Source organism: Larimichthys crocea, chromosome X (genome assembly GCF_000972845.2).
Source record: "Larimichthys crocea isolate SSNF chromosome X, L_crocea_2.0, whole genome shotgun sequence".
NCBI classification, from domain to species: Eukaryota; Metazoa; Chordata; class Actinopteri; family Sciaenidae; genus Larimichthys; species Larimichthys crocea.
The window spans coordinates 3,239,658-3,264,028 of record NC_040020.1 but is presented as its reverse complement, the minus strand read 5'-3'; the positions used below and the strand labels follow the sequence as shown (position 1 = coordinate 3,264,028).

The following is a 24,371-nucleotide window of genomic DNA, read 5'->3' as shown; positions in this document are numbered from 1 at the left end:
GATATCGTTGTAAACGTTTCATCGATCGCATTCCATGTTTAGTGGATTTGTTTGTTTGTTTTTTTGCTGCTAGACTTGAATTATGATGTATAAAGATATCATGTATTTTGAAGAATTATTGAGCTTTGTCACGTGGAGGATTGTTTAGATTTATTTTAAACATTCTGAGATGTTTGTTGGACTTTTAAGTAAAGAGTTGAACATGATGTTTATTGTCTTTATGTTTTCTCATTGTCAGATTGAGTTATTATTAAGTTTAATTATAATAAATAATAAAAATTCCTGATGTAATTTTGGCTCTTTGTTTGTATTTCTCTGCTGTAACAGTGACCGTAGATAAACTCTAACCTTTAAAAAAACAAAAAAAACACCCAACATTAATATTCCAGACTGCAGATCAGTTTCACAGCTGCACAAACCAAACAGGAAGCCCCATAACAACATCTCAACATCTTCATCTACATATTCCCGCTGCCGTGTTCAGTTGAAAGGTTGTCACGGCGCCACGTGTCTCCCTCCCACCACCACCACCACCACCACGATAAGCAGCGTGTAAATCCATACAGCGTATCATAAATAATTTAACAGGCAATAACGAGGGCTGCGGCAACTTTATGTATAAAACATTTTTTTTTAATTATATTACAATGAGAGAATACACAATACCTTCAAGTGTTTGCTCAAACGTAGCCAGCACCAGGTACTCGTGTACACGCACTCACACACACAAAAAAAAAAGGAACTTATATAACATCTTCTGAATGCATACTACACGTCCGCTAAAAAGGAACATATTCACAGGTCTCTGGCACAGAACTCTCCCTACTCTGCACAGCATGTCAGCAACAACAAAGTCCACCCCCCACCCCTCTCTATCCTCCTTTATTTTATTTTATTTTTTCAAATAAATCCCAGCCTGCTCGCCTTCCTCTAAAGCGAGTACAAAAAGATGAACCATAATGCTGGTGTGTGTGTGTGACCTCCTCCCCGGGCCCCCGCCATCTTTGAGAACGCCACGGCTGTTAAGAGCGTCGACGCATAAAGATGCAAACTAAAAGGAGAAAAGACATAAAAGGGCTGGGGAAAGCAGGAAAAAAAAAAAAGCTGACCTAAAATAGTTAAAGCTATCTGGAATTACATAAAGGAACTACTCATTCATCATGGAAGGTTTTAAAAAGTGACTATTTACTTGGCAGGAATAATATTTCATGGAAGTGTCGATTTTTTAATGAGCACCGTCACTCAGCAGGCTGAGACATCGGATGGTGTCTTCTGTTTTTCTGATTTCACCACCGTGTGTGCACAGACTTCTCGGCCCTTGACCCTCGATCCTCGGCCTGTGCTTTCACCCCCTCTTCCTCCCCGATTTCATCCACCCGCCACCCACCCTTCTCCTCTCTCTCTCTCTCGGCTGTGCTTTTATGCCCTTAGAAAACCCAACACACTTGAAGTAAATCTCTGTGCAACGGCGACATGAAAGCAAATATCAAACCACGTCTGTACTCGCTCTGAAGTCGACAATTTATAAAAACCGAAGCCCTCCCTAACCTCCACCCTCCCTCCATCTCTCTGATGACTCTTAAATTATGCTTTGATCTGAACGAAGAGCCCCCCCCCCCACTTGACATAAATGTTAACCTTTGCAGTGAAGAAGGAGGCGGTAACATCTTCGGTCGCCTCCCAAATGTGGGTTATTTCAAATAAAAATAAAAAAATAAGAGCGACTCTTAATGAATCGGTACAATCGTTTGAAAATAATAATTTTTTCCAAGGCACATCATTAAAAGAATTTCCAACACTATCCGTCCAGCGTTCAAACAAAATGTTACCACGTCCACGTCCACTGCTCACAAACTCGCTCGCTCGCTCTGACTGAGTGTGTGTTGTGTGTGTGTGTGTTATGTTCATTTTTCAATGACGCCAGTGAAAAAATTAATAATCTCATATCTGGCCCTCAAAACTCATGCCCTCATTCACTCTGTCGCGTCTCTACTAACTGGGAGGTTCTGTGCAAGAGAAATAACTTTATGCCATCAACATGGTTTACTGAGTTGTTCATTTGACCAACAAACTTGGAAAAAAAAAGGGACATTTTTGTTGTTGTTGTTGTTGTTTTTTTTGCTACAAACAATCATGTACAAATCCTTTGACATGAATTGTAAACTCTCAAAAAAAAAAACAAGAAACAGCTTTTCTTTCAATCTCTAGTTCATTTTTGTTTTGCCCTCCTGCAGTGTATGGAGAGAGTGCAGATAGGAGGTAAAATTCATCAAAACAAAATATAGAGTTGGTCACCAAAAAAAAAAAAATGCACCACAGAGTCAAAAGCAAAACCACTTGCTTGTCTTTTTTTTTTTTTTTTCTTTAAAAACCCTGCCCGCCCACCCTCCCTCAGAAAGCACAAGATGGTAATATTGCTGTGTCTCAAAGAGGTCCCCTGATCAACGGGTAACACTATTTTTCTGGGACGGACCACCGGGAGAGCGGAGGATAACACCATAAGCTGCCATTGATTGGATTATTCTTTTTTTTTTTTTTTTTTTTTTTTTTTTTTATCGCTCGCTCCTCTCCCAGTGACTCCCATTGAACAAACACATAGTCAACATACAATAAAATGACAAAAAAAAACAAAACAAAAAAACACGCTTCAAGCCCAGAAGTTTCGAACCCTCCGTTGGTGATCATATATCGGGGTTGACTGGAAGCTGCCATGGGAGTTTACCAGTGTGTGGGTTTGTTTAGTTTTCTTTCTCAATCGTTCTGTGACAGAGGCGGCGGCGGTGGCGGCGGCGGCACTGGCAGACGAACCGGGGGCATCAAGAGGGTGGGGAGTGCCTGGACAGGGTGTAACAACGACGACAACGACAGCAACAGCGGCGGCTTCTCAGTAGAGACCAAAGGGGCTTTTTTTTTTTTTTTTTAATTCAAGGTGAGGTTTTTATTCTCTTCAAGTGGCCCCCCCTTTGCTCGTGGAAGTGTTTTGGCGTGGTTAAAAATAAAAAATAAAAAAATCTTTCAGCCCCCCGCCGGAGGACGACAAGAGAGAGGGAGGATGGGATTGAGAGGAAGGGGGGCGACAAGTGTGACCTGAGTAGGGATGGAGGTGGGAGGACGAAGAGGAGGAGGAGGAGGAAGGATGAGGGAGGTTGAAGGCTCACCAAGGCACAGAATGACAGCAGGAGAGTCACCCAAGGGAGAGGGGCCAGTGTATCAGCTCCCCTGCCCCCACTCTCCCTTCAACAAGCCTGGCCTCATGTCTGTCTGTCTGTCATATATATATATATATTTATAGATAGATAGATATACTCGCTCTTTTTTGTCTTTTCATTACAAGAGAACATTTAGGAAAATATAATACAAAATTTAATACAAGAAATATAGACTACACTGGCTAACGTCACTTTGAGTGACACGTAGCTTCTTTTGTATGCAAGTTTTTTGAGTAGTTTTGTAGTTTTTTGTTTTTTTGTTTTTTTTTGGGTCAGACCTGCCATGGTGGACTGGCCCTTAAATTTTCTTAAAAGTGTTGGGACGCCAAGCTCTAAAGACTGCCAGAGACTGAGGCCTACCTTAAAATGATTATTAAAAAATGGTCAGAGAGCGACTGAAGCCGCCTCCTCCGTCAATGAGTGACTATTGTGCATAACTTACAGAGAAAGAAATTTCATCTACGCTGGGTCTCCAGCTCCAGGAATAAGCAACAGATAGCAGAGACAGGAAATAAGGTGATTAGTCTACAAATTAAAAGCTCGACTGAATGTGATTAGTTTGTTAAATCAGCTAAAAAAAAATGAGCGCCTCTAGGCATAACAAATCATTAGAGCTGGCTCTTCTTCTTTTTTTTTTCTTTTCTTATAATTTTAACGTTTTTTTTCTCCACATTTACAGCGTCGACTTGTTAATCAAGACAAAGACAAACACCATCCATTCACACGTGAACACCGCTTGAAAAAGTAACAAAGCTGTAGAGAGACGCGAATTCTCGGGGTAAGAGATGGATCCATTAGTAAAGAAAAAAGGAGATCTGACTCCTTTTTTCTGCTCGGTCCGCTCTAAAGGGTAAAAAAGGTTTAAAAAAAAAAGTCTCCTGTGACACGTCATGGTCCGTAAGAATCATCTAAACACTCAGAGGAAGCGCACGCCTCTCGTATTTATTGCTACATCAATTCGCTACTGAGGAAACACACAAGATTTTAATCTTCTTTAAGGAATAGAGTTTTTAGTTCTGAGGCAACTCCTTCTTTCTTTCTTTCTTTCTTTTTTCATTTATTCATTTGACCTAGTAGTCCATCCACACCATAGGGTGGTATAGTGTAGTGGTCAGTAGTGTGGAGTAGTGGTTAGGCAACCCAACCAGAGGGAGACGCGAGGGGTTTGGGGACAGTAACTGTACATCTATATACATTCTTTCTTCTCTACTACAGCTCTGTGACTTTATCAGTTTGTCTTCAAGGGCCCAAAAAAAAATAATAATTTGGCCACGTTTTTTGGTCGTGAAGACGTGCAAGAGGTAGCTACCGGACAAGTCTTATTTTCAGGCGAGGTTGCAGAAGCACTGCTTGCACCTTGAGAAAAGTGGGGAAAATTAAAAAATGTTGCGTTTTGGGGAAGTTAGACGAGAAGTTTGACACCACTCTTTGTGTCTTTTAACAACAGCTCGGCTGGCTCCGTCCAAAAAGTTACCGAGTCACCAATTAAGTGATATCTCGTTTGTTTAATCCATTAGAAATCTATATAAAGTTACCGCTTAACGAGGATTCATGTGCCCAGCGGCGACTCCAGATCAAACAAGAGATATAACACGTTAATTAGTGAGCTTTTTTTTTTACATCCTGGTGCAGACGCAGCCAAAACCAGCCAGCTGTTTCAACCCCGTTTCCAGTTTTTATTCTTAACCCTAGGCTAACTGGCATCGTCAGCGATTATCAAACTTCTCAGCTAACTCTGGCCACGAAGGCCAATAAATATATTTCCCCAAATGTCAGAGCGTTTCTGGTCAAACGTCTGCAACAGCTGCTCCTGTAAATCCGATTGCGTAAAGGAAAGATACTGTATGATGTAAATAACTGTTTGTTGCAGAACAAGCGGAGGTGCTTTCCCCTTTACATCACAAACTTAGTGCAAAGCCTCGTCTGTGTATTATTGCCTCATAGAGATGACACGAAGCGTATATTTTGTTTTTGACCTCTCTCATGCACACACACACGCACACACACACACACACGCACATGCTTAAAATCCTGATTAACAAGTCAAAGCTGTCCACCACACCACAGAAGTCCCCATTAAAAACCACAAATTCTGCTCTGCTTTCTCTGAGCCTGCGGCGACACTAAGGTCGGGTGGGGGGGGGTTTGTGAGGGCAGCGGGAGGGCAGGGCGTGTCAGGAGGGGGAGGTTCAGGCAGGATACAGTAGGGTGAGGTAGGGTCAGTGGTCAGGTGGGGTCAGGAAGGCTTTCGAGTGGCATTTAAGCCCCATGTGCTTCCTGGAGAGCCGGGGCCAGGAAAGGAGGAACGAATTCAGGGGGTGGGTGGGGTTGTACCGCCGTCGCGGACTGGTCTGATGTAGGTAGTGGGCGGCGTTGGCGATTGCAAATGGTCATGGGGGGGAAGCTGGCTGGGCGATGGATGGCCGCTCGGTGTCTTTAACAGTGGTGCGGCTGCAGTCTGTGGGAATGTGTGGCTGTGTAGCTGGTGTCACTGGAGCTGCTCTGGAGGCTGTAGTGGTCCTCCTCCTCCTCCTCCTCCTCCTCGCCATCGCTGATACTGTCCACGCTGTCTGCCTCGACAGGGGTGAACTCCATGCCCTCGATGTCCACCTCTGCACGCGAAAAAGAAAATACAGCAGGTTATTTTCAGGTGCTGCTCAAAAAAAACAAACAGAACAAGTTAGGGGGGGGATGTTTATTTCCACCTAACTGTGGGCATATTTATTAGGGAGCCTGCTGCGCCTGTGGATTAAACCCGGATTTAGGCAACCATTAACTCTGGGCAAACAGGCAGATCTTTGTGCTCCCACAGTTAATCCCCATCCATTGATAAACAACTTGCATGTGTGTTTACCTCATCCAGGATTAGTAAAGATACAGTAACAGTCCAAGCTAAGCATTCACAGGGAGGCTCTGTGACACGGGTAAGCTGCACATCGCACCCCATAAACTCGTGTTATGCTGAAAAAGAACTAGATCATACGGACGCGTCGTCCGACCACATCAAAAGGCAAAAGTGTTGCTCTGAACCGTCGCACTCGAAAGCTGGGTGAAAAAACCTGACAAACGTGGAGAGGGGTGAGACGCGATAAGTCGGTTTGAATATATGTGGATGATGGTGCACAATTTTGCAGGAGACGTTCAAAGTGTGACAAATAAAAAATAGAGCTTACGAGCGAATTTAAAGCCTGCAAACGTTTGTCACGTGGCGAGACGCTGCAGAAGATCGGTTACTGAAATGATCAAACTCCGACTATCCGACAAACACTTCTAATGAAGTCTACTAAGACCTTAAGTCTCGGGCTCGGGACGACAGATCCGTGCTGTCATTTCGACATCCATGGCGTGAAGTCTCCCACCATCGGTAGCTAAAGAGCAGAGAGGATCATTCCTCCATCTGCAATCGGAGATGTTAACCTTTGACCGCGGGGCATCGCCTTACAAACAAGGCCCAGAGCTAATCATGTCTTGGTCTTTCACTTAGTACACATAGGCCTTGAGTTTATCAGTGGACAACAAGAAGAATGGAAACACCTCCGACATGGGGATATAGCTCCAGGGTATACAGGTCAACCTCCATCTGAGCCTGTACCTTTGTTATTGGTGGAGTGGAGATGATCTACATCCGATTTACATGTCATGATTACATTTTTAAAAAGTTATGTAACACTGGGTTACCTTGCTCTGAGTCGGTGGAGATGGTGGAGCCCATGCTGTCAGTGCGGATGCGTTCAACGGATCCGGACACAGAAAGCTGCTCAAGGCGGCGTTTGAGGTAGCGGTGCTCTCTCTGCAGCTGCTCCTTCACGTTTAAAGCCTTCCTGTCCTGCTCCTCCAGCTTCTGCAGAGACACACACGTGCAAAAAAATATAAAAATCGATGATGTTCGCTGGATATACTATTTTTGAATGCAGTACCATTGAAATAAGGTAAAAAATCACTGTGGGAAATTTCTTTTTAGTCTGTTCTACTTAAAAAAAACAAAATCTTTCCACTCTGGGGTAATAATACCACATTTAAATGAAAAAACAAACATTTCCAGCATTTGACACACTATGTATGAAAAAGTAAAACATGTTTCACGCACAATCAAGGTTTAAAAAACTTTTCAGATCAAGTTTCTTCCACTTGTGATTACTATATTATTTTTATATTTATCTTTGATGTTGGCTATGATGCATCTCTGGCAGAATTTGGACTCCTTCCACATCATAGAGATGCTGCTCCTGATGTTATCACACGTAAATGTGACGGCTTGCGAAACCCATTTTTTTGTTTTCTGTCATCTCGTGCCAATCTCAAACCTCTGCCAAAGATACAAAAAGAGAGTCTTTAGCAACAAGAAAATTCCGACATGTAATAAGGAAGTGGGCCGGGTTGTGCGAGGTCTGTAGGTTAGAAAGTAAAAAATAAACACAAAGTCTTGTTAGAGGCTTGACTCAACTTGAGATTGAGATTTTTTTGCATATGAAAGTTCTCGGTGGTGAATCAAAGCGGGACGTCGCGGGCCCTCGTGTGATACGAGAAAGACACAACACCCTGACGAGAATTAGCGGAATCCGTCTGAGCAGAGGGGACATGCATGATAAACAGGAAATGAAGGGTTAAAAACTCGCTACGTCTGGATTTTCCACCAACCACACTGTTGCTGCTTGTAAACAGCACGATCAGTACAGCGTGTCCTAAACTGTACTTACATTCACAGGTCATCCTCTGCATGGAAACTTATGAGAATCAAATAATCTAATGCAAACAATGTCTCACGTTTATTTAAGCTCTTCTCTGTCGCTGTTTTTTTTTTTTAAAGCACACACATGTCTGTGTGAGCGAGCTTCAACGGTTAATGAACCATGGAAGGAGGAGTTAAACAAACCTAACATCCAATTATGTCGTTTCACATATCTAAAAGATCGGGCCACAGAAATGTTCTGTATATTCCTTTTTTTTCAGTCCCTGGGAGCAATTTTTTTTTTTTCTGGCAGGCCCTGAACTGCTCTGATTGAAAGATTAGAAAACAATATAACACTTAAGGAAGTCAAGAGAGAAAATCAAACAGCTGAAAGAAAGAGGAGAAGTAGAGCGTGACGTTTTGTGCTCATGAAGCTCAAGAAGAAAGAAGTCTTTTTCAATTTTTTTTTTTTTTTTTTTGGTCTTAAATGTCTCAGAGAGAGAGAGAGAAAAAAAAATGACTAGAGTCCTAAGTAACATCTTCAAATTGCTGGTCCAGAAACCAAAGACATAAAGATAATTTGACGAGGTGGAGCCAGCAAATGTTTCCCATTTTCACTCATGTGTCAAACAACTTCAAAATTACAGCTCTGAAAAAAAGCTAATTTATCAAAGAGAGATCCAAAAAAGAAACAATCAGACATGCCTGATTTGTTCAAAGGCCTGTGGGTTTTGTAGTTTTTTTTTTTTTTTTAAAGTACCTTGATGTGCATCTTGGCCCTTTTCAGCAAGCTCAGTGTGGTGTGTCTCGTGCTGTCTGGACCTAAAGGCACCAGCTTCTTCAACTGCTCCAAGTACAGCCGTAGTTTCGCACGTCTGCAAACACACACACAAGCACAAAAGGGGGGTGAGTCAGCAGCAGACATCCACCAGCAGAAGAGTGAGAAGGAGGCACCTACACAAACAGACCGACGGGAGCTCGTCGGCACGTCTCGGAAAGTGCAGAAACAAATACAGATCCTCCTATGCTGTCTTTTTTTTAGCTGGACTACAGCTGCGAGAGCGGCGACCGAATGCGGCACGATCGGGGCCGACGTGACGGCCTGCAGGTTGTGTTTCACTCATGACTTTGGGATTTGACGGTGCATGTTGAGGCGGTGCAGAGTCTGGCTGGTTAAATGTGTTCAAAGCTTTATCATATAATAAATAATCTGCATCAAAGCTGGCTGCAACCATCTAACCATCTTCCAGTCCGGCAGACACAGCTAGACTTCATGCAGCTGTAAGAACCTCAACGCTGACATGTTTCATCATCAGCATGAGCTGTTTTTTCACTGTCCACCCACATGTGACACACATTCAAAGAGCCAATGAGGGCCTTAGCGTAGACAGTTTCCTGTTTTTGTCTGCCAGTGTGACAGAATTTGAAGTTTCACACTCACAAAAAGACATACAGTATGTGCACGGCTGCTCACTATGATCTACAGATTGTACAGTGCAGTAGAGACAATCTGACCAAAATGACGTCCATGAGAAGTTTCTCATCCGTTCAGGTCACTCAAGACACGACCCCTGCATCCCCTGCCAAAGACCTCAAGGCCAGCAACCTCGGATCTGTGAGTAAACAGCTCAATGGATGCAGCTTTTGGACGTTTTAATTCAGTGACAGTGACAAGAAGGCCGAGTTAATCTCAGGGCGGACACTGACTGACTTTCGGGAGGTTTCGTACATTATTTTCAACGGGCCGCTTTTATTCACAACGTTTTTTTTTTTATCAGCGGATTACCTCCCCTGTCTGTCTTTGGTGCATTCAGATTTGTTCATAAAGGCCTTTCAATCGTCCATTAGTCAAGCTTGTCTATGAACCGTTTCTTTGTTCCGAGCTAGCCTTCCCCCTTTTTTTTTCCTCCCGTTCCTTTGGCTGACTCTGTCTGAACGGTAAACAAACTCCGACAATGCAAGGTCTCCCTGCCGGCCGCCGCCGCGACCACAATAAACCTAATCAGAGAAATGAAGGTCTGTGGTGCTGGCTGCACACGGGAGAACACAAGAAACACACTCTTTACAACCACACACACACTCTCACACACACACACACACACAGTCTTTTCCCTGTTTCTTTTTCAGGAAGGGCGTCGCCTGTGTTTTTCACATAAAGTAAGACCCTCTCACTAGCCCCCCATCTGTTTCATTTAGAGGGCAGCCAGTGACGGCCTGTGGGCAACAAGAGAGTCTCAGTGAGCAAACATAATAAAATAAAAAGTTCAAATATTTATTTGCATCTTTAATTTCCTGGGATATGATCGTAAGATCTATAAAAATGCAAAAAAAAAGGATGAACAAAAGTGCCCTTTAAAACCATCTCTACCTCTCTACAGGTGCACACAGGCGTTCCCAAAAAAAAAAAAAAAAAAAGGGCGTGTGAAACTGCTCTCGTTCTTTTATTTCCTCCTCTCCCAGGGGCCTGAATCCCCCCCGCTCCACCCCTCCACCCCTCCATCCCTCTGCTCCACCCTGCCAACACCAACACACCCTCATCCCACTGGAAAAACAAGTGTCTTCTGAAGACAGGGGCGGTGGCGGAGGGGGCCCCACCTTTCAACCTGCCCCAGTCGAAGCCACATGAAGCACTTGGACTCTGGCCAGGGGGGGAAGCAGGGCAGGAAGGAGCTGGGGGTCTGCAGCAGAGAGAGAGAGAGAGACTGGGGAGGAGGTGGAGGAGGTGGAGGGTGTTGTTTTGGAAAGGGAGCGAGGTCCGAGCTGGTGGATGACTTTCTCTCGGGTTTGAAAAAAGGCTTCTTTGAGAGCGCAGTGTGCTCAGCTGCACTAGGCAGCGCTCCATACACATCATCCAAAGGGTAACTTGAGCCAATGGGCCACCATCTTGCACCCTGCACCCCCCTCCTCTCTCTCTCTCTCTCTTGTAATGAAAAACAAAAACAAGGCGTTCCCCCGAATACTCCGCCTGACTATGCTGCCCCCACACCCCCCTCAAAAAAAAAGAAAACTCTGGCGTTTTTTTATTCATCACAGGCCCCACCTGTGTGCTCGCCACATATTTTACCTGGCATGCAAGGGGATAGAAATGTGCACAGATGCACTTTCACCATCGGGGCTTTCGCCACATACAAAAAATAAAAAATGAATGTCTGCACTGTTTTGGTATTCAAGCCTGCAGGAATACCACTTCTTTGCAGTGCACCCCGAATCAAAAGCAGACAACTTGCCAAAACTTGGAGAACCCTTCAAGAACTTTGAAGGATATTATGGATGTAACGTGTCATGGGATAAAATGTGACCTATAGTAAATGGTGTTAACCAGCAGCCGGTTAGTGGGGGGGGTCTCCTGGAGTCACCCTGGTTGCCTGGCAACTTGATGTAAACAACAGGACTCGAGGAAGTCACTGCGCCTATATTAGGACAAACAGTCAGACTGTTGTGCGACTGTTGTTTTTGTACTCGTGTCACATGTTTCCGAATGTGAAACGCTCAGCAAAAACTGGAAGGATTAAACCAAACACACACACACACACGCGTCTTCGGTGTGAAAGAAAAAGCTTCATGTTCGTGATGCATATCAATGAGACAGGACCTGGTTAAACCTGACAGCAGCACATGTCCGACCCGTGACACACACTTGTTATTTCCCCTCCCCTCGCTCACTTATGTTTGTTATTCCTAAGTCGAGCCCCGGTCACGCAATGTTTATCGGATTGCCTCAAACAGCCGTGCAGAGTGTGGCACCACAATGAACGTGAGACGCTGTGAGGGGACAGTTTGGACCCTGTGGGTTCTGAATCCCATCAGACACAGGTACACAAACAGGTTCTGTAGATGAGGCAGATTCCTGGTTTGTGTGTTTTCAATATACATGGACGCAAGACTGAAACTTTAGTGTTTTGTTTTCAAAATAAACTTCCCAAAAATATTAAAAAAGGTGCATTATTGTTGTTTAACCGGGTCAGCAATCGAGCTGAAAACAAAAAACAGAAGCAGCCTGTAATATCTCCACAGCTCAGGATTTAATAGTAAGTCTGCGATTTGTTTCTCTCTGAAGTCACGTCTGCGGGGAAACGACCACCTGACCGACTCTCACGTGCAGAGTACCACGGGATGATTTGTGTCTGATCTCCGGCCTCCCTTCCCCTCTTCCCTCCCCCCACCTCCCTTCTTCCCTTCTCCATCAGTGCCAAAACAAAGCGAATGCAGCAGACGAGAGGAAAGTGGAAAAAAAAGAAAAAAGAAAAGGGGAACCTTCGCTCAGAAAGTTGCGAGCACGCCGCTGAAACTGGAACGAGCTCTCCAAACTGCTGACTTACGCTTCAAGGTTTTTTTTTTTCTCACAGATGTGCTCACTCACACTTTGACCAAACATCGTCCCGGTGACGGTACAGGCTTCTGGGATTGCACATGTATCGATACACACACACACACACAAAGAGCCACGGGGTCTGAGAAGGCGAGCCAGTGCAAACAACGGGCCCTCACCCCTCACTCACTGCGCTGTTTAATGAGCTCGCTGCAGCCCGGCGCATTCCTCAACCCCGTACGCGCAGGACCGAGCGGCTCGTCTGGCGAGGAGCCAAAGCCGCTAAACTAAGGTCAAAGGTCATCAGAAACACCATGGCAATGTTTCCTCTCGCTGCCAGAGCTGACTCAGTTTGTTCCCCCGTCGGGTTTAAAGAAAAGAAAATGCTAAAGCAGGCCTCCGGTGTTGTTTTGACTTGGACCCACAAGACATCGGCATGAAGGAGTCACTGCCTGGTCTGCACGGTAACGTCTAATCACTCAGATTCCACCTCATTACAACTTATTTTTATAGGGTTTTTTTTTTTGGAGCCATATTTCTTATCAGTAATAATAACATTGCACACCGAGATCTGGAAACGCGACAGCGCGACTTCCTCTGCGAACAAACGACGATTGGCGACATTTCAGGGTGTTGCTCACTTTAAAGTTTTACTTCCAAATTTAAACCAGGAAGTCAGTTTGGGTAATAATTAAGACATTTGCTGTTGTTCTGTACGAACGTCTGGCTGCTCGTCAGACTTCCTTCCAGTGATATTAAGCGTACTAAAGGGCAGAAAATTTGATATTTAAAGTACAATCTGACCATTACCGATCGAAACAATCCCAAAAACTACAAAATAAGACTGGAATTATGCACATATTTCTTCCTATTTCTTAAAAGTTAATAGTTTTATAAGTGAATTCTCTTATTTTGTAGTTTCAGTATCGTTTTTTTCTCAACTTTTGTGTCTAAAACTCCTCCATGCATCTGGCGCCTTTGTTTACCGCCCGGCACTGTTATGTGAAGTGAAAGTGTGTGTGGGGTGGGGGCTCTGCGTCGCGTGAGTGTGGATCACCGTGTCGAGGTGGTGGAATTTGGGGTTGCCGGTGAAGTGGCTCCACATCTGGCTGGCAGGTTCCCGGTGGAGTACGAGGCAGATGGAGAGGATTCTTAAAGGTGGTGAGGGACCCTACCCAGGGTAGCCGGCTGACAAACACACACACACACACACATACATATACATATACATATATATATATATATACATACACACACACTGGGCCTTTCAGCAGCCCTTCATCAGTCTCCCTGTCATCCTCCCGCCCTGCCCTGAACATGTTTACATTTAACAGAGAATCTGGTGGTGCCATCAGAGGGTAGAAAAATAAAAAAAAAATGCCAAAAGACACACAGGAAAGGCGCAAGGAGGGTGGTGTGGTGGTGGTGGGGAGACACGAGAGAGATATGAAATGTCACTCGTCTGGGTTGAGCTGTGTTTGTTTTCTGTCATCCAGGACGCCGCCACACCCACCCTCCACTGTGTGCAGTGACAACTGCAAAAGGCGAGACAGACAAATACAAGTGTCCCCCCCCACCCACACACACACACACACACACACACATAAACACATTCTCCTGGCGGCAGGAACATGGAGCTCGTTCTCACATGACTCCGCTCTCTCTCTCTCTCTCTCACACGCAAAAGCAGAAAACAACCACAACAACAGCAGCAGCAGCAGCAGCAGACAGGGAGGGAGGGAGTTACGCTCAAGAATGGAGCCCTGCATGCTTTGCTGCTAATTAAAAAAAAAGAAACAGGAAACTACAGAATTAGGCAGTTTGTTGTTCGCTCGTCGTAGTAGTATTTCCACAAAGCAAACCGAGGCGTGCGAGGGAATGCCTTGTAATTAGATTCATTTGATTTTTTTTTCAACTCCCCTCCCTCTGCTCGCTCGAACGCGGATCGTTACAAAAAATCAGTTTTTCTTTTCCTTTCCTCGGCCAGTTTCAGTTTACGCCGGTGTTTACAGAAAAACAGATGTCAAATTTAAAGAGGAGAGCGTGTGAGCAAACAAGAGACAGAGAGGGGAGGTGGGACGTGAAGGCAAATGTCTCCCCTGTGCGTCTCTGAATCATTTCAACACAATGTCAAATGACAGACCTGGACATTGATTGCACAGAAAGAGAGAGAGAGAAAGAAAAAAAACAGAGAGTACATCTGCAAATGTTGGACGGACTAGCAGAGACAAGTTCAGCGAGCTCAATAAACACATTCCCCCTGACACACACAGAGCTCTGGCTTTAGAATGAATCCTTGTCAATGATTAACACGCAGGAATCTAGTGGCATGAGAGACGATCCCAGCTTCTGTGTTTACTATGATAGTTTGTCTGTTTACTTCTGAAGTTTAGTGGGGAAACAGTGGGGTGGGGTCCAATTTGAATTTGTCTGGACCCACCTTTAAAAAAAAAGGCTGTGAGATAAATCTCTAAGGGGTATGTGAGATAAAGCACAGAACAGGAGACGGTCTCTTTTTACAAACTGCAGGATAGACAGATCTGAAGCTCTGATCCACTCTATCGATGCACGATCAAACAAATATTCGTGATTCGACTCGAGCACCGAACGTGGAAGCCGTTTGCAAACCGGGCTGCTGGTTTTGTGACCCCCTCGTCCACCCACAATCCCCCTCCCTCAAACCGCCTCTCTTACTTAACTCTGCATTCCAGCGTATGTGTGCATACTCTGCTGACCTGAATTTCAGGCTGCCTGCTCGACACACACACACACACACACACACACAGACAAAAGCAGCCACGTCCTACGCTGCCTCCCGTCCCTCCCTTCGGCAACGCTCTAAGAATGTCTCGGCGTTCCTCCTCTTCCTCTGCCTGCACTCCGCTCACTTCCCCTCCTCTTATTTTTCCCCACTTCTTTCTCTAATTATCACTCCTTTGCCCTTAAAACCCCACCCCAGAGCCATGCACGCACCTTGTTTTTATGAGCATCAGCTGCTCGGTGGCAGTGAAACCAAGTTTACTGACACAGTTCCCTGCAGCAGCGACACCTGAGAGGGAGCGAGGGGACGTTCTCACCTAAATCTAGGTCCACGCCGGTCATGTTCACATGCTCAAATATCTGTGTGAATGTACAAAATGTACAAAAAGCTACAGGCTCTCCACAAATACACACAGCTACGTGCAGCAGAGCTCTACGATTGTTGTGGCCGGGTTTGACCTGAGCGAGCCGGAGAGCCTCTCAGTGCCCGGTGACCTCAGGGTGGAGAAATTCCACATGTGACCTCTGCTGCTGACCTCCAGCTGTAGCCGCTTTCTTAAGTCTTTGCTCACACACAGTCAAACTGTCTTAAGGCTACATCCACCGGACTTCAGTAAATGCAGCGGTTTGGACCAACCCAGTCTGTGGTAAAGGTTGGGCAATATGACGAAATACTGTATATCAGGAGAGGATGGACATGTGTCAGTGTCAAGAGATTTTGTCATCCTATTTACACCAACAAAGAAATCCCGTAAATAAGTCGGACTGTATTTCCCCATAGGATGACTACGCCTTGGCAGTTATGTTGTGTCGTACGCCTATTTTTCGCATGTACCCACAAGAAGCACGCAATATTTTACGATCACACGCTGCCACCACGATGTCCTTCGGCTGCTCCGCCTCAACTCTCTGTGATTTACAGAGTTTCCTGATGGACAGTAAAGTTTGTTAGCCGTGTTAGACAGTGTGCTCAAAGCACAGTGTTAGTGTCCAGGAAGAGGAAGTTTGCAGGTGTAGGGCGCAGGGAAAAAAGTCAGTGTTGGCTGGGGGGCGCTAAATTGTAAAAATATTATACGCAATGTTGCTTTAAGTACCTATATACATATTTATTAGATTACCCACACACAAATATTCTTCTCTGGTTATTTATTTATTTATATATATCACAACATACATATGTTTAAAGCTGAAATGATTAATGGTAGTTGTATAATTGATTGGCTGATTTTCAAGTATTCATGTGCAATTGCTTGTTCAAGTCATTTTTGCTTGATGCTGCCAACTTTCAGCTGCCCGATAGTGAGGATTTCCTGTATTTCTCTGTCTTATAATATGACATGTGTGGCCATTTGAACAACATCTCCTCGGGAAACTTGATCAAGAAAATAATATCAAATTCCACGCTGAGGAATTTTCTTCAGTGTCCGTGTTAGAAATCAAAAAAATGTACAGAGAGGTCCCAGACTAATTCGCATTTGCCCACACGTGCCTTAAAGATTAGCCCCCTGGTACAAAACATCATTCATTCCTCTCTGGGTTATTAGCTGCCCATGCAAACCTAATAACTCCAGGTCACCACACACACACACACACACACACACACGCGCACGCATGAGGAATGTAACTGACAGTGTGACATTTGAGGAAGCTAAGTACAAAAGCCATGTGCAATCACATGAGCATGTGAACGCCACACTGACCGGACTGAAAGGAATAAAGACAAAGTTTGTTTAAGTAAGAGGCAATCACGACATTTAACCTCCTTTGGAAACTTAATTTGACCTTAAGTTAACAATGGCCTGTGCGGGTTTTATAATCCATTAAAAATGCAGATTAACAGGATTAACAGGCCCCATCAAAAGCAGAGCCTTCTTCCGCATAAACTCACTGTCACAAAAGAAGATTTATGCCTCAAAAGCAAGAGAAGTGGGCACAGATGAGTTTTGGCAGGAGGGCCCAGTAAAGAGTGATAAAGGCCCTCTGTGAGAAGGGAGCTCTGCCTTTCTCCTCCCCTACTGCTTCAGGTTTCTGCTGACTCAGACACTTTTAGGAGGCGAAAAAAAAAAAAAGAGAGAGAGAGCCAGAATAAGGAGAAGAAGGAGGAGGAGGAGGAGGAGGAGGAGGAGGAGGTGGAGAGAAAAAGAACAGAAAAAACAGATGTGGTCTCTGGAGGCAAAGAGTATAGAGAGAGGCATGGAGGTGAAGTAACAGGACCGTGGACGGCTCGCTCCCTCCCACTAACACCCCGACATAACTCAAACTCAAGCTCAGTGCCCAGCCTATAGACACACACACACACACACACACACACACACACACACACACACACACACACACACAGGAGCTTCAGTCGAGGAGGGGGAAAGAGTTCCTCAAAGCCAAATAAGTCATTCATCACAGCTGGGAGTAGAAGACACTGGGAGAGTAAATTTAATTAGAGAGAAGATTAGACCGTGACAAACTGAGTGGCTGCTCCTGCGTCCATGAAGAGCATGTAAATTTAAAGTTCAGTTCACGGGGTGTCACACGGTTGCTGCACGTTATCTGCAGCTTGATATATTTAGCAAAAAGAATACAGTTACTTTAGAGCGCAGCAAAAAAAACTTTTAGGATTCATTGCGACTGATCACAGAAAAGTGAAACCAAAGAGCACCTGACTACGATGGGGTGTGTGTCTGTGCGTGTGTGCAGAGGTAAAAATAGAGTTGTAAATCCTTTTTTTTCAATCGAGGGAAGCAGCGCAAACATACCAGATACCAGCAGCCCTTATGTGACCGGACTCAGATTTCCTGTAAACAGGTGATAGGTGGGAAAACAAAACCTCTGTAGTTTCGCAATGCCTTGGCATTTCTAGAAAAGGAAATCGGTGGCGTGGATAAGTCGTCATCGGCGTGATCAAGAGCGGTTGAAGTCAGAAATGGGAAGGAAGCAATGCCAGTTGAGTCCGACCGCACACACACACACACACACACACACACACACACACACACACAGTAGCATTTGGCTGCATAGACATGTCAGGCTGACGCTCTACAGCTGTGTCCTGTGCCAACGCAATGACAAAGAGAAAAGCAGAGTCACCTTCAAGACGCTCTATATGCTGAGCTGTCATTGGCTGCAGCAGATAAGCAGAGCAGGTGACCCTGTGGGGACGCTGCTGGCACCCACCCAGACTTCTCACTCTGATAACGGGACACAAATATATGCAGGGGTGCCTCCTGAAGCGAATGCCAAGGTGGCAGTCGGCTTCATGCGAGACACCCAGCCTAAAGAGAGCCAAGTGTCCACAGGAAATGGACAGATTGAGGCTGAAAAACACGTTTGGAAGCTGTCACAGGACGCGGAGTATCGAAAAGTAATCGCTGACCTCCAAAATGTGAACACAACCTCACTTTTCGACTATCCACAATACAAGTACAAGCCTTCCGGCATGTACGCCAGACATTCATCAGTCACCTTGTCTACCACGTGAACACCCACAGCACAAGGATGGCTCTGTGCTGCACCAGCGTGAACCAAACACACCGACACATGACCAAACAAAGACAGTGAGTCAGGATTCAAACAGCAGCAACCTCCCCGGAGTGGCGTTCGAGGGCGTGAAGGAGGTCGAACTTTTTTTTTTAGAAACGATACCGAGGCCGAGGTGAAGATTAACAAGAAGGATGTTGAATAAACTGGTTGAACTGGACAGCTGCTGACTTTTGGTTTTTATTATGAATCAACAGCAGACAGACAGACAGACAGACAGACAGACTGAGATCAACTGAGGACGCCGAGAGAGCTCCGCTTCGAAAGGGTGAAACCGGCAGGGCTGGAACAAATCAGTTGGTGGTGGTGACTAAAATGTAAGAAAACATTCAAGGGGGGCTCATCGCACGATCTGAGAGAACAACGCGGCGTCTTCAGTGTCTTGTTTTGTCCGACCGACATCTGAAAACTGAAATATATTCAGCATACCTCACACACAACTGCAAAAATGCTCGACTTGAGCGCCTGAAACCAACAAATTTGGCATTCTTGCTGCTCTTCATGATTTAAAATTGTTGTCGTCCATTGCATGTATGAAACCTGAAGTCACCGCTCCAACCTTTAACACCTGTATGATTGAGTAATGACCGTGTAATTTGAGGCCGCAGGTCCAGACAGGGATTAAATCAGGATGCATTATGTTGCAAGGAGACACAATGATGCATCGTCACTGCACTGCGGGGCCTGTCATTACAGAAAGTTTTCCATCTAAACCCTCGAAGATAAAAGAGGGTGAGAAATATGACGCCATGGAAGTTTTTCAATGATATAACTTCCTCGATTTAAAGGTTTACATCAGCGCCTTTATCATCAGCGAACAGCCGGGCAGGCAGTCGTGACTCTGATGACGCTGGGGGGAAAAAAAAAGAAACGCCTTTTTTTAGAAACTTGTGGCCGTGTAGTGACAACAAGGGAAGTGAGTAAACTGATTATGGAACACTTCTTTACCGGCACTTGCATTTGTCAGTTTGACTGGACGTCAGCAAGCCAGCGCCACGCCCGTCTTTTGGACATGAGGTAACTGTTGTGTCTCAACACCTGCAGTGTAATAATAATCAGCCGGGGCCTTCTCTCTGTCTCAGGTCAGGAGAGGGAATATGTCTGTACTTGTCTCTCTCTCTCTCCCACTCTCTGCGCTACAACACATTCATTACTCACTTACAGACACGTGACTGGCAAACCCTTAGTGCCTCAGCGTGGTTGACAGCAGGTCTCACGTACATGCAGCCTAACACGCCCATCTCCAGCCTTTGCTCGCATGAGGAGAGTTACATCAGCTGTTTGGTAAATCCTCTGTGGCTGGCTTAGTTTGGGTTTTTTTTTAAAGGCTTTTTTCTCTAAAGCAGTTTGGTTTTGTTGCATCAAAGAAGGAGTTTTGCCTCCTGACGAGAAAACTCTTTGAATCTGTCATGAAAACGGAGCAAATGTGCCTTTAATGAGCGAGGATATCCCATCACCACGAGCTGAGCACTGTACCCCAAACGAGGAGAAGCTTGGAGGAAGGTGCATGGGTCTGTGGATTGGTGTGTGTGTGTGTGTGTGTGTGTGTGTGTGCTTGTATGATTTACCCTGCCTCCGTTCACAGCGTCAGCCTAGGCAGGATTATCACATTACTGACAGGATTCCCTTTCCCATACAAGGTAACGAGTTTCATCCGTGAAATGGAGACAGATCTAATCAACGTGAGGGCGCTCTTTGAAATCAGCTTATTATACGTTTTCAGACGAGAGGAATTAATCGATCAAATCTCTTTGAAGATGACCTCTGATCCTGACCGCACGTGTTACCTGCAGCCAGCGTCCGTCCGTCCGTCCGCTCGCTCAGTATTTTAGGAACTCAAAAAAGGTGCCGCGACAAAACACATGAATGCAAATCAGACAAAACAAAAAAGGTGAGGTGATTGCAGCAGGATGACGTCATCTTACCTGTGTTTCTCCAGCTCATTGTGCGACGATCTGAAAGGACAAATGGACAAAAGGAGCAAGGATGAGTGTCAGGGCGGTGCTGGCATAATGCAAAACACTTACACAGAAGCTTCAAATCACATGACGTGAGAGTCAGAGGATGAGATTTAAATGAATAATCCCAAGGCGAGAGGCCTGGTTAAGACAGATGAAAGCGAGAACAACAGATCTGAGAAAACATTTGGGTCGATTTCTTCTTCTGCTTTTTTCTGCCTTCGGGAAAACCTAACGTAGAATATTATAATCCTCCAAAACGAGTCTCCTCATCTGCGTCTCATCTCATTCTGATTTGCAGTGGAATGAACGGGCACAAACAGGCATCCGTGACGAGAAAATCTTTTTTCCACGTCTGCGTGACATCTGTCAGAAAATGTGCAGCAGAGGGCAAAAATGACCCTGACAGAGAGAGAGAGAGAGAGAGCAGTATCTGTGACAACACCTCCCTCCCTCTCTGCCTGCATGCATGCACTCACACACACACACACACACACATACAAACAGCATGCACACTGCACGGGTGTTGTTGCTGCACGCCGGCTTGAAAAAGCAGCGTGGACGCAGGGATAAAAACACACTCAGACGTCTGGACGTCGGGCCTAGACGCTGCAGAATTCCTCAGCGTGTGGGCTTTTCCGAGGAGAGCCCCCTTGTCCTGATGTGCGGGGGAAGCAGCGAGGGCACCGCAGTCCATCTGAAAACAGGCCCTCTGTTCATGAGGCCGCCATGGATACCACGGCAATAAAAACAAAAACAGCAACAACAAAAGGCCAGACAGACAACAAGCCTTTTCACATTTTCCGCTGTTTGAGAGCCCTTGTGCTCGCGAAGCAGTGGTTCCCACAGCTGTGTCGAGGAGGAGGCCGAGGCTTCTGCACAAGCGACACAGCACCAAAAAACATTTTTAAAAATAGAGGGTGATGGGGGGGATTTAGGGTACAGATGACCTTACAACTGGGATAATGTGCGTCTGCACAAAATCATCCCAGAAGGAGCACAGGATGTTGCACTGCCACTAATAATAACCTGATCCCAAAAAAAAAAAGAGCCAACAAAGAGCTTTATTCCATCGAGATGGAGGAGGAAGTTGTGCTATTCAAAACCTGCTGCACAAATTGGGGAAATGTCCCAGTCAAAGCACACGGGGCACGACCGGGAAGTCATACGGTAGATTTCAAAGGAAGAGAATGAGCAGGTTAACACACACACACACACATACCTTTAGAGGATATGTAAAAGAATGGTGTGGCATGCAAAGGACTGTCTGTGCTGTCATAAACTTGGCTCCGGTGATCAAGGGCCATTAAATGAACCTTTTATCACCCTTTTTTAATGAAGTCCAAACCTGTCAGAGCTCATCCCTCAGAGGCCTTTGTTCAAGAGGGAAGTAAACCACGGTTTGTCGTCTTTAACTGCGCTGTTTATATTTTTAATTTCACATCTCGTGTGACGGGGAGGTGAAGCAAGGAAAACTCTCGCTGGTATTCTGATTTAACACCAGTCTAGGAGTAAAAAAAGAAAAAAGAAAAGGGGAAACTCCACCAGGCTTTCTTCTTTCTGTGTGCAGAAATAGACTCAACTCTGTTGTTTTGTATTTCTTTTTTTCCACATGCCCTTAAAATGTTGCACCATAGAAAAACATGTTATCTGTTTTAATTTGCACATTCGACACCCACAAAGTGACGCATTGTGCTTTTTTTTTTCTAAAACTAACCACTCAAAAATACGGTTTAAGTTCAAACATGAAACATGTTTTTACCTCACTAACCCCTCTCCCCAGCAAGAGAGTATAAAGGGAATTGGGGGTTTTAGAAAAAGCAGGTCTGGTGCATGAAGTGGAGTGGAGCTGGTGTGTGTCAAAAGTGTGTAGATGTCTTGTGTTTTAGCCACCGCACCCACCTGCCACACACACACACACACACACACACACACAAACAAACTTCTTTAAAAAAGAGTTACTCTGTCAGGCTGAATGAAAAGGAATGTGGAAGAGGCTGCTGCGCTCTTATTTGTGACAAATACCACAAATCCAATTTCTCAACGTTAGTGACACTACACGACGTACGTGCCATGACGTAACACAGGCTGAGGAAATCAGACTCGCTTGTGCTTCCCTTTTCTCTTTTTACGCTTCTGGAAAGTTTCCCGAGTAAAACACCCACATTCAAACGAAATTCAAACGAAATCATAAACAATAAATGAATTTGCATGTAGCTTTGTGTGTGTGTGTGTGTGTGTGTGTGTGTGTGTGTGTGTGACAGTCTCCTTAATTAGGATCATGTGATGTCAAGAGGGCAAAAAAGGACTCCTGATGAGGGCGTGTCCCACTTTGATCCAATCAATTTAAAACCCCTCTTTGCAGGCCAGCATAGTGATGGACATCCTGAAGTCCAGAGCTGAAGGGATTAGTTTGCTCCTCGATCAGTCACACTGAGAGATGATCAGTTAAACTTATATATGAAAACAAACAAGAGGAGTCAAAACAAGAGATTTAAAGACGCCACCTCATGTCAGTCTTTATAATAACATATAATAACATGCCAGCTGACTTTAAATGAAGTTTAACCAGCTGTCCAACAGGTAAAACCGAAACTGAAACTTCTATTTATTAAGTCTGGAATGACACATGACACACACACACACACACACACACACACACACACAGAGACACAACTAGAAACACACAAAAGCTTTTTGGCCACAGGTGACAGTGTCAGACAGACAGACAGGGTGCAGAAACGAAAGGTTATGTTGCATGTCGGGTGTGTTGTTCAGAGCATTGGGGAGGGTGTGTGTGTGTGTGTGTGTGTGTGTGTGTGTGTGAGAGAGAGAGAGAGAGAGTGGGAGCAGCAGAGTTGACAGTGTACGCGTGGCAGTGTTTATTGGAGAGACCAAAACAGAGAGCCAAGCCCAGGCAATGCAAGCAAGCAGAGAAGATGGCAGTGTTTACGTGTTTGCATGAGCTCCCACAGACAAACAAACAAATACATAAATAAGAAAAGAAAAATTTATATTTACCTATTGTTCTGAGCTTTTCTGGTTATTGGCGTGGCTTTCGTTTTCTTTCGGGAAAAGTCGCTACTGTACGGTAAAACAGACGCATAACCGTGCTCTGCATCTACAGAAGGGACAGAGACAAGAATAAAATAATAATAATAATAATAATAAAAAGGTGTTCATGTGCTGTCTGCATTGAAAAAAAGCTGTCAGTGACAAACACGGCGCAGTTGGATCATATATGTGAGCATTTTGTGTTGCAGTGTGTCATCATGATAATACCCATATTTTTCAAGTCACTCTTACTCCCCCCCCAACACACACCACACACACACACACACACCCACAACACACGTGCAATCGTAAACAACCACGTCCTGCATTGAAAAACACACACAACCCACACACACAACGCACAAGTCATTTAAATATATATATATATTTATATAGCATTGTCCTGCTTTTGCTCTTGCAAAGTGACATCATACCTGCACTGTGGCAGACGTTCAAACTTTAACACATGACACAATAATAATGGAGCTTTTTGAAGCAGAAGAATAAACGCCTGTCCGGAGTGGGTGGTGAGTTTAGTTTGAAATACCTCTGTTCTCTCTTCCAAGTACTCTGCAGCCTCCAGCAGATTAAAAGAGAATTAAGTTCCTCTCGTGTTGTCTCGGTATATATATATATATATTTATATATATATATATATAAAAAAATAGATGCAATCTATTTACATAAATGTACAAGTCATGAAGTAAAAGGAATGGAAATAAAAATAAAAAATAAAAAAAACTGTGTCAGAGCGGTTTATGTGCGCTGCTATATTCAGCTCTGAGTCTTGGTGACTCCAAACTACAGTCAGTATCAACAGCACCTAACTAAAACCGAGTCAGCTGACTGACAGCGCTCTCGTCCAATCAGAGGAGCCCGTG

The 24,371-nt window shown here is 44.8% G+C and overlaps 1 protein-coding gene across 1 annotated transcript; it reads right to left on the bottom strand.

Annotated features, from left to right (window-relative positions):
* Nucleotides 1-618: 618 nt before the first annotated feature.
* Nucleotides 619-23,615, bottom strand: mxd4 (MAX dimerization protein 4; the record flags this gene model as incomplete). Its single annotated transcript, XM_027282510.1, has 5 exons — nucleotides 619-5,821; nucleotides 6,888-7,050; nucleotides 8,639-8,753; nucleotides 20,404-20,433; nucleotides 23,458-23,615. Coding segments are annotated over 5 exons (642 nt in total), but the record flags the coding sequence as incomplete, so codon positions are not given.
* Between the last annotated feature and the right edge of the window lie 756 nt (nucleotides 23,616-24,371).